This window comes from Aspergillus alliaceus (assembly GCF_009176365.1).
Source record: "Aspergillus alliaceus strain CBS 536.65 unplaced genomic scaffold BDW43scaffold_70, whole genome shotgun sequence".
In the NCBI taxonomy this organism is placed as follows: domain Eukaryota; kingdom Fungi; phylum Ascomycota; class Eurotiomycetes; order Eurotiales; family Aspergillaceae; genus Aspergillus; species Aspergillus alliaceus.
The window spans coordinates 122,146-136,272 of record NW_022474753.1 but is presented as its reverse complement, the minus strand read 5'-3'; the positions used below and the strand labels follow the sequence as shown (position 1 = coordinate 136,272).

At 46.6% G+C, this 14,127-nt stretch overlaps 4 protein-coding genes across 4 annotated transcripts; all 4 read left to right on the top strand.

Moving 5' to 3' along the window:
- The first annotated feature begins 70 nt into the window (after positions 1 to 70).
- Positions 71 to 1,893, top strand: BDW43DRAFT_231814 (UDP-N-acetylglucosamine diphosphorylase). The gene is made up of 3 exons (XM_032039530.1): positions 71 to 945; positions 1,009 to 1,743; positions 1,814 to 1,893. Exons 1-3 carry the CDS (start codon positions 232 to 234, stop codon positions 1,883 to 1,885), a joined length of 1,521 nt encoding a protein of 506 aa, XP_031894962.1. The 5' UTR covers positions 71 to 231; the 3' UTR covers positions 1,886 to 1,893.
- A 4,301-nt stretch (positions 1,894 to 6,194) lies between these two features.
- On the top strand, positions 6,195 to 7,822 carry BDW43DRAFT_323301 (recombinase DMC1; the record flags this gene model as incomplete). The annotated part of the gene is made up of 9 exons (XM_032049716.1): positions 6,195 to 6,233; positions 6,329 to 6,365; positions 6,412 to 6,467; positions 6,529 to 6,624; positions 6,681 to 6,784; positions 6,832 to 7,259; positions 7,315 to 7,337; positions 7,388 to 7,550; positions 7,598 to 7,822. 9 exons carry the CDS (start codon positions 6,195 to 6,197, stop codon positions 7,663 to 7,665), a joined length of 1,014 nt encoding a protein of 337 aa, XP_031894961.1. The 3' UTR covers positions 7,666 to 7,822.
- A 152-nt stretch (positions 7,823 to 7,974) lies between these two features.
- Positions 7,975 to 9,542, top strand: BDW43DRAFT_292308 (putative ribosomal small subunit assembly protein). The gene is made up of 2 exons (XM_032043706.1): positions 7,975 to 9,145; positions 9,379 to 9,542. The coding sequence occupies exon 1, from the start codon at positions 8,045 to 8,047 to the stop codon at positions 9,023 to 9,025; it is 981 nt and encodes a 326-aa protein (XP_031894960.1). The 5' UTR covers positions 7,975 to 8,044; the 3' UTR covers positions 9,026 to 9,145; positions 9,379 to 9,542.
- A 68-nt stretch (positions 9,543 to 9,610) lies between these two features.
- On the top strand, positions 9,611 to 10,995 carry BDW43DRAFT_292306 (general transcription factor IIH subunit TFB6 family; the record flags this gene model as incomplete). Its single annotated transcript, XM_032043705.1, has 2 exons — positions 9,611 to 10,113; positions 10,193 to 10,995. Coding segments are annotated over exons 1-2 (821 nt in total), but the record flags the coding sequence as incomplete, so codon positions are not given.
- Positions 10,996 to 14,127: the final 3,132 nt, after the last annotated feature.

The following is a 14,127-nucleotide window of genomic DNA, read 5'->3' as shown; positions in this document are numbered from 1 at the left end:
ATAAATAAAAATAGTCAGCTAGACTAGTAGTAATACTCCTGGCGGTCAGCTTGTGGCTTGACGAACACTCCCCTTTAACTGCTGTTCTTTAAAAGACCCCTCATCCCAGAGCTTCTGTTTCACCCCGCCATTTTACCTCCCCAAACCCCTCCCTGACTCTCCCACGTCTCCCTTACCTATTACACAACCACCGCCCACTTTTTACCCTCCGATACACTTAAGTTATACACCATGGCGGCAGCTATTAAGGAGACCGTATCCAATCTGATACATGGTCATTCCGAAAATACCCCTCGTCAGCCTTCCTCTGAAGAATTCCAGCAATTACAACAGAAGTATAACGACGCCGGACAAGGGCATGTGTTCACATTCACCGATCAATTGAGCCAGGTTGAGAAGGCCCAGCTTTTCCATCAGTTGAGCAACTTCGACCCCAACCGGATCAATGAACTGGCCGACAAGGTCCTGAACCCCACCAAAACTCAGGAAGGCCCGGTCACCCTTGAACCTCTTCCAGAGGTGGCTACTGCCTCAATCCTCGACTCCGACCCGAAGGATATTCAGCGGTGGTACGATGAAGGCCTCCGGGCAGTGTCGGAGAACAAGGTCGCTGTGGTCCTGATGGCTGGCGGACAGGGTACTCGCTTGGGAAGCTCTGCACCTAAGGGTTGCTTCGATATCGGTCTGCCCAGTCACAAGTCCCTCTTCCAGATTCAGGCAGAGCGCATTGCGAAGCTCCAGCTCCTAGCACAGAAGGTATCCGGCAAGGAAGCCGCTATCCCCTGGTACGTCATGACCAGTGGACCGACCCGCAAGCCCACAGAGGAGTTTTTTGAACAGCACAAGTATTTTGGGTTAGACAAGAAGAATGTCGTCATCTTTGAACAAGGTGTTCTGCCCTGCATTTCTAATGATGGTAAGATCCTGTTAGAATCCAAATTTAAGGTACGATACCCCCTTCCTCTCCTTTAATGGAGATCAACGCGGTATTCTGACAATTAATATTAGGCTGCTGTTGCCCCCGATGGCAACGGTGGTATTTACCAAGCCCTGATCACCTCTGGTGTGCGAGAGGACATGCACAAGCGTGGTATCGAACACATCCACACTTACTGCGTCGACAACTGCTTGGTCAAGGTTGCCGATCCTGTCTTCATTGGTTTCGCCGCTTCGAAGAAGGTTGATATCGCTACCAAGGTGGTCCGTAAACGTAATGCTACCGAGTCGGTCGGCTTGATCCTGCAGAAAAATGGCAAGCCCGATGTAGTCGAATATTCTGAAATCGACAAGGAGACGGCTGAAGCTAAGGACCCCAAGCAGCCTGATGTGCTGAAGTTCCGCGCCGCCAACATTGTCAATCACTACTACTCATTCCGCTTCTTCGAGTCCATTGAAACCTGGTCCCACAAGTTGCCTCACCATGTTGCTCGCAAGAAGATTCCTTGCGTCAATATCGAGACTGGTGAGAGTTTCAAGCCTGAGAAACCCAACGGTATTAAGTTAGAGCAGTTCGTCTTTGACGTCTTCCCAATGACTCCTCTGGAGAAGTTTGCATCCATCGAGGTGCGCCGCGAGGATGAATTCTCGCCATTGAAGAACGCTAAGGGCACTGGCGAAGACGACCCTGACACCAGCAAGCAGGACATCATGAATCAGGGACAGCGCTGGATTGAGAAGGCCGGCGGTGTTGTTGTCACCGAAGGCGAGGCCGTCGGCGTTGAGGTGTCTCCACTAATCAGCTACGTAAGTTGCGTTTATACAACAGACACCAGGGTCTCCTTTCTAAGATCTTTACTAACATTTGCTGTTACAGGGTGGTGAAGGACTCGAGTTCCTCAAGGGTCGTGAGATCAAGGCCCCCGCAGTGATTGAGAAGGAGGAGTGAACATTACGGTGTCTACTATTTGATTCTATTGTCATATACATTGAATAGCATGTTAATATATGAAAACTGTCGGTTTTTATCGATTTGGCGACCAAGCAAATATTGAAGAGATGAGTCCCATGCAGGAGAGGCTGAGAGGTCAAAATAACAAGAGAAAGTAAACGTGTAGAGGCACTTGACCCTCAGTCTCTTACCCGTGCTGAACCGGATCCATCCCATTGAGCTGAAGATAACCCAACTCCGCCTCCCTACAAAGGTGTCAGAAAATACCTGCTCCTCTGACCATCGCCTAGTCACCGCCTCAACCAAAGTCTTCTTCTGTTCAATAACTCCGGTTACAAGTGCACCGTCCCCCATGGCCGCTACATTGACACCAATTCACATAAGGAACGCAGAAGCAATGTACATAGTAACATTGCCCAGTGTAGGTCCGCTTGATTAGGCATGGTAAGCACTTGAAATGGAGGTACATTTGATAGATACAGATAGGTATACCTGTAACGCCTCATGATTAGGATTATCGATCTGGTCGGAGGGGCCGGTGTTCTCTGAAAATGTGGAAGCGGGAGTATTATTATCCACAGGAGGAGGGGCGGAGACCACATCCTTTGAGAGACGCAGCTAGCGCATTATCGAAGAATATGGCGAAGATGATAAAGAGGGTCTTTAAGGAGTACATTGTAACGGGTGAACTGATGGGTCAGTTCCTGTATGTATGTATGCCCGTATTAGTTTGGGCTTGAGTTGATATTGGACGTGTTAGGGGAGAGGTTGGAAAAGGATGCTGCTGATTTATGAACATGTATTTATCATCGTCAAGAATATTAGTAGTTGCTACTTGTAGTAAATCACTAGTTCGGGTGTACTTTCAACAACCAGGATACATCTTGCCACAATAAGTGGTTATAGGATACAAATATTATGCTCAGTCTAGCGATTGAATGTATATCTTCTGAACTAGGTAATTATTTAATATGACAAATACTATATCGTGTGATGCACTCATATTATTCACATAGTAGATATAGATAATATAGCCTTCAATACGGGACCGGACACTCGAATATACTTTCCAGAGCGAGAGCATTGGGCGTAAATGGATTCGGTGTTACTGAATGGCCCAATTGATATTTGTAAGTTGTCTACAAGCGGTGGTGTCTTTGGTTCACTCAAAGCAAGTGCGGTTATATATTTACTCGCTTTCAAAGCGCTGACAGAAGTAGTGACACAATATAGATAAAGTGGAATAAAAATACTATTTAGAGGAAGTCAGGCGCTTGTCTACCCTAATTAGGAAACACTTATCAAAATTGGACCATGTAATCAGTTAAATAAAGTACGTACGACTTGACTGAGTGAGTTTAAACGCAGGGGCTGAGGAATGTCAATCCCTCGGGAACGTGTGCCTTTGGACCCGTGCCAAATGATACGGAATCTGGGGACTCAACGTATTGCGGTAACGACCGTACGCGATAGAGGAAAGCCTGGGAGTTAAGTTTTCCTTCTCTCGCGCTTGTATTTTTCTAGCGTTCTGTAATCGAAGGTAACCCTTAGTGTATGAAACTAAAACGTTGTCTGCCTTTCCTTGACTTGGCTTCATCGCTTGACTGAGTTTTACTCTTCTGTGGACTACGAGAATTTTTCAAGATATTTCCTGTTCTTCCCTGTGGTTCGGAGGGATTGTTGGAGTGCTGTGAGGGTTTTGCCTGGAGAGCTGCTGTGTTGTAAGTCCTCTCGTTCTGTGTGGTTTTTTTTAGTCGCTTTTTCTTTGTCAGCCCACTTTTGTCAATGTTCAGAGTGGGCTGTTGGAAATGTTACTCCTCCAAGGTTCTCAAGTTGACGGTCGAAAACAGCACATTTGACAAGGTGATTTGAAGTTCGTTGTTGGTTTTAGGAAGAGTGAGTGTTTTCTCCAAAGGTTTCGGAGTTTCCTCGTGACTGTTGGCTTTCCTGTTATTCTGGAGGGTGCACAAGCGCCGCTCGATTTCCTCTGGACTTTCTCGATGGAACTTTCGCCGAAACATACCCCCTCTCTCTCCTTTGCCGATTTTTCGAGTACTACGGCATGGCTGAGAGACCACGAAATCGTGTGTTTGCCGGGTTCATACTGTCGTTAGCACAAACACACCCGGTCATTAAATTCGGCGGCGCTCGTTCCCCATGTCATGCGAGAAGTTATCCTCAACGAACCGAGCCACGGGGTGGGTGACAGGTTGATATGGCGGCTGACAAGGTTCTCTTTGGTCAAATAGTATACCGACAAGATGTTGCTTTCTCGACGTGCATGCTACAAGTGTGGCAATATTGGCCATTATGCCGGTCAGTCGCCTCTAGTAGAGGGTGATTGTAGCTGAACCGGATTTTGCTAACGGGTTGATAGAGGTCTGCTCTTCCTCCGAGCGTCTCTGTTACAACTGTGAGTGATCACTTTATTTACAGCCACCTAATTGGGATAGCTTACTGATTTGTTATTCTTGAATAGGCAAGCAGCCTGGTAAGACACCATGCGTACTATGTTCCTGAGACCGAAATCTAATTCATTAATAGGCCATGAGTCTAGCAGCTGCCCTCGTCCTCGTACTACTGAGAGTAAGGAATCCTAGATGGCATGAAGGCGACAAATAACAGGGGTTAATTTGTATTTTCTTTCAGCCAAGCAATGCTACAACTGCCAGGGACTAGGCCACGTTCAGGCCGACTGTCCCACTCTGCGTCTTAATGGCGCTAACGGTCGTTGCTACAACTGCAGCCAGCCCGGCCACCTTGCCGTATGTCTTTCTTGCCCGAGGTATCTTTAGGGGAAAATGAAGACTAACATGAGCTTGTCCCAGCGCAACTGCCCGGCTCCTGCAACTAGTGCTGGTCGCGGTGTCGGTGCTCCTCGTGGCGGGTTCAGTGGTGGCTACCGCGGTGGGTACGGTGGTTACCCTCGCGCTGCCACTTGCTACAAGTGTGGTGGCCCTAACCACTTCGCCCGTGACTGCCAAGCGCAGGCTATGAAGTGCTACGCTTGCGGCAAGCTTGTAAGTGTATTCTGCAGCCAATTGTGCGTTTAAGCCATTGATGTTAAATCCTATAGGGTCACATCTCCCGTGACTGTACCGCCCCTAATGGTGGCCCCTTGAGCTCTGCTGGCAAGGTCTGCTACAAGTGTGCCCAAGCCGGCCACATCTCCCGGGACTGCCCCAACAACGAGGCTGCTAACCAGCAGCCTACTGAAAGTACCCCTGCTGCTCTTGCTCCGGCCACTCCTGCTGCTGGCGCCGCCGCAACTGAGACCCCAGCTGAGGTCGCTCCTGTTGCGGCTGCTGCTCCTACCACTGCTGTCGCATAAACAGCCACATGGCCAGGAGTTCACTGATCCCATCGACGGGAGCCTGTTTCCTCTTTTCCTTTTTGTACTAGGGCTCGCCGACCTCAGTCTTGATTTTGTTTTACTCCTCCCATGTTCCCTTGCATATATTACCCCCCGTGTTTCAGTTCTCGGCACCGGCCCTTTTCTATTCCTCTCATGTATACGACGAACAAAAGTTTCACGATGTCTTAGGTTCCCTTACGACTTGGATCCTACACATGGCTCAGGTTCTTATGATTGGCGTCTATTGTTCCCTCGGGTGTCTTTCACATTTTGAATTATAGGTGCGGCAAGAAAAGAAGGAGACGAGGCGAGGCGAAGGGTTGATTGAGCGCAGGGAAGACATAGGTGGACCGAAGCAGACGTGTTGATATACATAGGAAAAGGCTTCAAGATGATACGGATGGGATTGTTGTGCTGAAGATTGTTAGTGGACAAAGATCGGTACCTGGCGCTGTGGTTACCTCATCTTTTCGTACTATACTCTATATCCGGTGGATGGGAAGCAAAAGCAGAAGAAAAAAAAAAACGCAGAAAAGCAAATATCATATTTCACGTTCAACAGCTCTACGTTCTAAAATTGTTTTTGTTCCGATCTTTGAGAAGGCCCTGCATTGTTGCATCTCATCTCTCTTGGGTTCAGGCCTCAAATTGTAGTCTTTATAGACCACGGACTTGACCCATCAAATCGCATGGAGGGGCATTTGATTCCGTTGGTTCTATCCCTAGCTATATTCTCTAAACCATCGCTGTATAGCTTACCTATTGTTGGATTGTTACCACCACGGCCGTGTCCAATCCATACGTTTCCTGTTATGGACAAACAGACTCGTGACATAGGGTCACTTTCTTCCATTTGGAGCCATAATCCGTTCTCTCCTCAGCACTCCAACCAGCAAAGTCTTTTCCACCGTAGTCCACACTAAGCCTTCTCTTTTACGCGGACAAACAACCATGCCCGGTTCGGATTCAAGTGATGAGTTCAATGATGATGTTTGAGTTTCCCTTCTTGTCTTTTTCAGGTCCTACAACATTTTTCTAGTTCTACCTCGTGATTCCTAACGTTGCATGACCATTGGCATTTATAGGTTTTCATCGTGGACATCGATAGCATACAGGCCCATGGTATTTCGCTGGCCATGCTTGTGTAACGTCAACTCACGACGAACAGGGATTGGCGCTACCGATATCACAAAACTGAAGACCAATGGTTTTTATACTGTTGCTGTACTATGATCTTCACCCCATTTCCCTCTTGACATACGCTCACATTCGGTGTTTTTTTTAGTCCGTTCATGGGGCCACCCGGAAAACCCTGCTGAAGATAAGGGGATTCAGCGAGGTCAAAGTAGAGAAGATTAAGGATGCCGTTAACAAATGTTTGGTATGCAAATAAGGTTGGGGTTTCTAGTTTAAATCATGGGTGGCTGATCGAATTAGCCCTCTGCTTCTGGGTTTATCACGGCAATGGAGTTGAGCCATCAACGGAAGAGAGTCGTTCGCATCTCAACTGGAAGCAAGCAATTTGATTCCATCTTGGGAGGGTGAGCCGTTAGTCCTGTCTCAGGGAAAGCTCGACTGACGGACTTAGGGGTTTCCAAAGCATGAGTATTAGTGAAGTATTTGGAGAATTTCGCTGTGGCAAAACACAGTTATCGCATACCATGTCCGTCATCGCACAGCTCCCAAGAGAAATGGGAGGCGCGGATGGCAAGGTTGCTTACATTGACACCGAGGGCACCTTCAGGCCAGAGCGTATCGCCCAAATCGCAGAACGATTCGGTGTTGACCCTGACTCGGCTCGAGAGAACATTGCCTATGCGCGGGCCCTAAATAGCGAACATCAGTTGGAGTTGTTGAATACGTTGAGCAAGGAGTTTGCTGGCGGGGAATATCGACTTTTGATCATCGACAGCATCATGAATTGCTTCCGGGTGGATTACTGCGGGCGTGGAGAACTCGCAGACCGCCAGCAGAAGCTTAACCAGTTTTTGATGAAGCTCGCCCATATGGCTGAAGGTTTGTAATCTTATCCTTGGCTATTGAATTACGGACTAATCTTAGCTTGATCTAGAATTCAACGTGTGCGTCCTAATGGTGAGTCTCTTCCGTCATTAAATAAGGGTGCCAATCTCACGCAAAGGTAGACAAATCAAGTTCAGAGCGATCCTGGAGCTAGTGCCCTCTTTGCTGGTGCAGATGGCCGCAAGCCTGTAGGCGGACATGTTCTGGCGCATGCGTCCGCAACTCGAGTTCTTCTTCGCAAAGGCCGCGGCGACGAACGAGTAGCAAAGATTCAAGATTCTCCAGGTACATGACTTTTAAGTCTAGGAGAAAATATTCGCTGACAGTTGCAGACTGTCCCGAACAAGAAGCGACATACGTGATCACCAACGGTGGTATCAATGATCCCGATAAGGCGTAGAGTGTATTATCTATTTAAGATGCATGGGACGAGACGAGACATATACAGGGCCCTGATATTCGGAGTCTATCGTGAAAAAGAGCTTCTCTTGATAGGTGTGTTATTAACCAATATGAATTTGTTATGTGTCTCTAGTAGTAGCTCTATGTGAGTGGTGTGGTGATTTGCAGATAGTCTACAAAGAGTAAATGAAAATGATGCCCAGAGTTTAGATAAATTTTATTTTAAGCCTTCTCCGCCTTCAGGCCTTAAAAATTCCCGCTAGAATTTCTTCCGCGGGCTAAAACCTGTTAAGCCAAACGTGTTCTTGTTTTCTTTTTTCCCTTTATTTTTAATCTCTCTCTTTATTACCTCTACTTTTCTGATTATTGCTATCAAAATGAAAACGGATCTAGAAATAGCTGGCTACACGGTCCTACCGCTTCGTTTGCCTCCGGCTGAATGCAAGGGCGCAAAACCCGCAACACACTATCTCTACCTTCGGCCTCACGAACCACGCATTCCCGATGCTGATACCCCTCGATCTCTATTCGTAGTTAATGCCCCCATCGACTCAACAGAGCTGCACCTGCGCCACCTCTTTGGGACTCAACTGGCCGCCGGGCGTGTCGAACGGGTGCACTTCGAGGCAGTACCGACAAAGAAAAAAGGGGGGATGGCCACAGCGCATAGCATGACGGCGAGCGTCTCAAAAAACAAAAAGAGAAAGAGGGTGACAGCCGATGAGCTACAGAGTCACCTAGATGAGGTCGAGCTACCATCCGCGTGGGACCGGGAACTTCACAAAAGTGGTGCACATGCCGTTGTTATCTTTGTCGACAAGTCCAGCATGGAGGCCAGCGTGAAAGCGGCCAAGAAAGCAGGCAAGAAGAAGGATGGGGAGATTGTTTGGGGCGAGGGCATTGAGGATCGTCTACCTGACCTGGGCTTGCAGCGGTATCTCAACCATGAACAGGCTCGGTACCCTCCCCGTGCGGAGTTGTTGCGCACGGTGAATGATTTCATGACTGTGTTTGAGGCTGTTGCGGATGCTAGGAAGAAAGAACAGGCACGCAGGGCACAGGAACCGGACGAGGATGGATTTATTACGGTTACGAGTGGGCCGAAGCTCACGTCTGTTGCGCATGAGGATGAGGCTAGGGAGTTGGTAGAGAAGCAGAAGAAGAAGTCGCAGGGCTTGGAGGACTTCTACAGGTTCCAATCCAGGGAGAAGAGGAAAGAGAGACAGAACGAGTTGCTCAAGAAGTTTGATGAGGATAGGAAGAAGCTGGAGGAGATGAAGAAACGGAAGGGAAAGTTTAGGGTGAGTTTCTTTCCCTTTCCTACCTTTGGTTTTTCGTTCAATGAGGGCCAAAGCTAACTCGTTCTTAGCCTGAGTGATTTGTTCACCATGTATTGGCGTCTATTCTTAGCATGGCGTTTGGGATGGATTAAAAGTTTTGACTTCTCATTAATTTGAGGGTGTACATGCCAGGTGATTGTGAGTCCAGTGCGCCTATTTCTCCGTATTCTGCATTCTATTTCCATATGATGAGCCCGCTGGGGCCAGAGTAGAGCGAGACTCGGCCTTAATCGATGTCTTGCCATGCCTTCAAAAACCAGCGTAATGTCAATATCTTCTCACCTGTCTGAAGCCACAAGCAAACATTTTTGTCTAGAAAAATTACTCGTTATAGAACAAGGATATCTGCTGACAGCTAACGCTCCGGCTAGGGTACTTTCGTTCTTTCTTCCGGATCTTATGGTCACTGAGGTGTGAGGTTAGATGTTGGTTGATGATGTATATACACCGGTATACGAACAGCCAGAGCTGTGTCTGTATCTATAATCAAGCCGGCCTTGTTTTTGTTCTATTTATGACGCACAGACCACCAACCCAACCATTAATCTTGGCATGACATCTTCACTCTCAGTCAACCTTAAAAAACAAACACCGTATACCCTAAGCTTTCTTCCTGTATATTTACAAAAGGTTGGACAGTAGTTTCAACTGAGTTGTGTGCAAGCCAAAGTCAGATCAGTCTTCTCAAACTGTCTGGTTACCTCTCTTGTATCGTTTCAGTGTGAAGTGCTTTTCGTTTCTTTTCTCCTCGATTACCGCTTATATATCTCTCTCGCTAATGTCTTCTTCTACTACCTCGAATTATGAGCCAGGGGGCTTCATGCAGTCGCCTCTTTCCTCACCGGCTCCCTTAACATCTACCGACACTCCATCCATTCTCCCAAAGCCAAGATCGCATCCCCTCAAACCAGGTTCAGCAAAAGAAGCTTTTGTTATCAATCATGTCGATAAGACTATTTTAACCATCAATCGTCGACATGCCAAGAAATTTAGCAGCGTATTTGATGATCAAGCCCAGCAAGAATCGGAAAAGGGGTATGAGAGTTTCAAAGAAGTGGCTAAAGATATTGAGGGCTTGGTCGATGTCCTTTGGGTTACTGGGACCCGTATGTGTACCTGACCCGTTCCCTCTCACTGCGCGGAGAGAAATAAGCCTAGCTGGGAACACCTCTAATTGAAGGACAGCCTCTCTTCAAATACCGTATTTGATTTCTCTGGCGGTGTACATTAACACATATCTCCCGGAATATCCTTTTTCTCCAAAGGCGACTTTCCGACTTCTCAAGAAGCTGGATTCCATATTCGCATCTCTACTAACAGGAGAAGATGCCGACTCCGGGGCCCCCTTGGCAGGCTTCGAGACAAGACGCAATATCGTGTCTATGACGGAGAAGGTTAGAATCAAAAGCATTGCCGAGACTTGCCGTGTAGCTGTTGTGGAGGCTAGAGAGCAAGTTGATGGACCCGACGATGAAGACGCAGATGACTTCAGTGATGAGGACGATGACATGGATGACGTCTTCGGCACCGAGGATTATCTAGCTCTAGCCAGGTGGGAGATGGAGACCGCAAGGGTCTTTGAGAAGACGATTCAATTACTGGGCGATGAGCTAGGGAAAGCGGGGGAATTCTGTGACACTGTTTTGGCTCCTGGAGATACTTGTCAGGCTGAAACTGAGTAAACTAGACATTCCCTAAGGACTTGTGTAAATTTGCCCATCGCCTGTCAACGAACAAGATACGTTGCTATCTGATCCCCAGCAATCTAAATCTGCAATGTCATTTGAAACTGCATTCAACTCTGGCTCTGTGATCGCCGTTTTCAGTTTATTTGCGGCCGTGACTTTCTCGATGGATGTCATCTGACAAGTGAGAGCTTTCTCTACTAGGTGACCTGCAGATCTTTCTTCCTGTTTACTGCGTACAAACATCCATGCATTATATAGTGACGATTGCATTCATATATCCATCTATCTATTCATGCCTTATCATCCACCCAAGACCTCATATCAGGAATTTCGATGTAGTTTCTTCTAAAAGCCATGGCTGAGAGCTAAAGCCTAGTAAGTGCAAGTGTTCTTGCAGTCGCCCTGTTTTACAAGCCTACCAAGTGAGATAGGTGCTCATCTGTCAGAACTTATCGTCTGTGTCAATCCCAAGACTTAGTGTAGAGCCCACCCTCTATATGAACGGCCAATGTTCGGCGTACCTTTTCTAATCACCAGCAAGCGGCTTAAAGCCGAACAACCTGGGCGGGACTAATGACCATATTCTGCATCGAATTCTCGCATGTGTGTTGCTGGAGGCAGCACGGTTATTCTGTGTTATGCACCAGTTTCCCGGACAGAGAGAGACTATGAATAAAATCCTTCCAAACGGGATTGGGGTTCCCTTGGACAGACGGTAATTCCATGCTTGCGAAGCTTGATTTGAATGAGAACTTCGATAAGCTTGGCTCTAGTCATCAGGGTCTGCAAGTCACATTTGACAGCTGGGATGGGTTCATCTTTCAGATGTAGAGGAAAGCGATGCTCTGTATCTATACAACACGGGAAATCATCTTTACCCAACGGTCAGACGAGTTCCGACAGCATCTCGACATTACTATAACGGGACGACTGGTGGTGCTTCACCAGACAGTGGATAAAATGGCTTTCTCTTATCGTCTTAGTTATATTCATATATGGACTAGGGCTAATCGACGCGAAGATCAAGACTAACTGGCAAGGGTATTTAGATGTAGGGAGTAGTTGATTGCTTTCAAGTACGCTCTTTTGTTATCAGGGACATTTGTCTTTGTTTCAGTAAGAATTGATTCCTGGATGCAAAGTGGCCCGTACCATATTCTGCATTCATTCTAGACTACCCACAAGCCAGACCAAGTTGTTTAGCGCACCTTCAACGACCGGTGGAAGATCCATGCGAGTGGTAGTCTAGTGGTAGGCGGCACTAGTACTTACTGGTTGCTAATTGGGGGATCATGGACTAGATAGATTTGGTTGTCTTCACCACATGGGCAATTTTGATATTCTGCAGATGTATATAGAGGTGTGATGGTAGTGTTTGCATAAGCGAGTTTAATTATTAACGGTATCCGAAGTTCAATACTTCTTATGGGGTGTATTTTGCTCAACAGCTCTGTATATACACGGAAACTATTCAATGAGATTCGGATAGAATTTGTTCTGGACATATACAAGTTGGCTGGTTTGTTAGTATGTGGCTTACCACACACAATATGTGGCATGGTTAGTAGTAGTACAGAAATACCTAGGTAATCTAGGACGTACAATAACCAATCTACTATACAGGAGATGGAGGGTTACCTAATGCATGGAATTGATGGTTTTCTGCAAGGGACTGAGTAATTAACCAACCAATGATCTCTACCTACTACTTGCCATTCGCAACCGATTGGTGTTTGCAGTCATGGGCATATCTGTACCTACATATTGTCGCTCCACATAATTCGACTAGCTTTCAGTCGGATATTATGGATGCAAGGGTATATTCAATCTCGTATGTGTTCATCTTGAGGGCATCCCTTGCTCATGCCAGAAGTGTTTCTCTCTTGTTTTGGGTCTTGTGCATTAACTCGAGACACTTCTGATACTCTCCCGTGCCGAAACTTCCATCTATTTCGATACTGTGTAGTACTTAGTAGGGGTCTAAGTAAGTACTTAGTAGTAGTGTCGCATTGTATGTATGTGCCTAAAGAGAGCTATGATGTAGAGTATTTAATCACTATCTGAGGCTTTGTAAGGAGTAAATAAAACGTTTTCTCTGTTCTTCCTTTTCCTTTAAATTATGATGAAGCAAGGTAATGGGTTGGTTGATCGCGTCGCGTACGCGTACATGCATTGAAGATCAGTCAGGCATCGATGCCGTACTGCACTTATAACCCAAACCGTTCAAACAAGCTACGGAGCGAATACAAATTTAGAAAGATAAATTAGAATATTTGAGTAATCTGTATTTTATTTTATTGATCAAATTATTATTATTATTATTTTATATTTTTTTGGTTCAGGCAAAAATTTTTACCTCACGAGGGCTGAGGGAAAATCTCTGCCGTCTCGTCGAGGATCCCCATCCAAACTGAATGAAAAATGAATCATCCTAATTGTAGGTCCAACCCAATACTTAGGTACCCTACCCAACTGGACTGATAGTTGGCTAATGACAAAAATTACGAACCACGCCGGTCTGAATACTCCAGCCAATGGCATTGGCAATGTCATAGATTCCATGGTTCTGATTGACGGTGGAGCTAGTTACTAATCTTCGTCCTAGGCTGGTTTTCCACTAATCAAAAAAATTCCAAAAGAGAGAAGTCCAGGATACCGGAATGGTTGTATTGTATAGTAAATGCTGAAACGAAAATGTGGTAGAGAGAGTGATCAAGATTTTCTTTATCAATTTCTTCTACTTATTTGGTGCCTTGGTCTCTTAAAGTATATGTCGCTTGGACCATCCCTGCTATAATTAACAATAGCAGCAGTCTCCTAGGCAAAGTTGCCCTAGTCTCTAGTGCAAAAAAGTCCTATAACATGTTGCATTATAGGATGCTTTTGGGTTGAATCTTACTGCTTCTCAGCCGTTATTGTCTGGAGCTCCACGATCCCACGGTTCCGGAAAGCATTGGTGGGGTCGATGTAATTTTCATTCCTTTGAGTAAATAGGCTTCTTGCTTTTTCGCTTCTCGATCTTGTTCTGGTGATTGGTAAGATGGTGTAAAGGAGGCCCGAGTAGCTGTCTTCTGAGCTTTCTCTCAAGCCTCTCAGAGGACGAGCCAAACAACCGTCATGACCGGCGTGGCTGCAAACGGAAACCGATCTGCGAATGGATTCCTGCCGAGCACGTCGACAACCCCAGCGGAGACACGGCTATGACGATAAGGCCCATGGACGCGAATGGAACTCGACGAGTCACAGGCCAAGGACGGAATGGAAAAAGAGCTCACGACCTCTGGCAGCAGCTGGGTTGGGCTCTCTGCATGTGCATCGCTCAGGTCCTTGCAGATTTCCTGCATCTGGCCAGATTCATAATATTATATGGGAATTTTGAATGGAATCCGGCCGCTTAGCGTGTATAAATATGGGGTGGGGACTGGTAAGAAG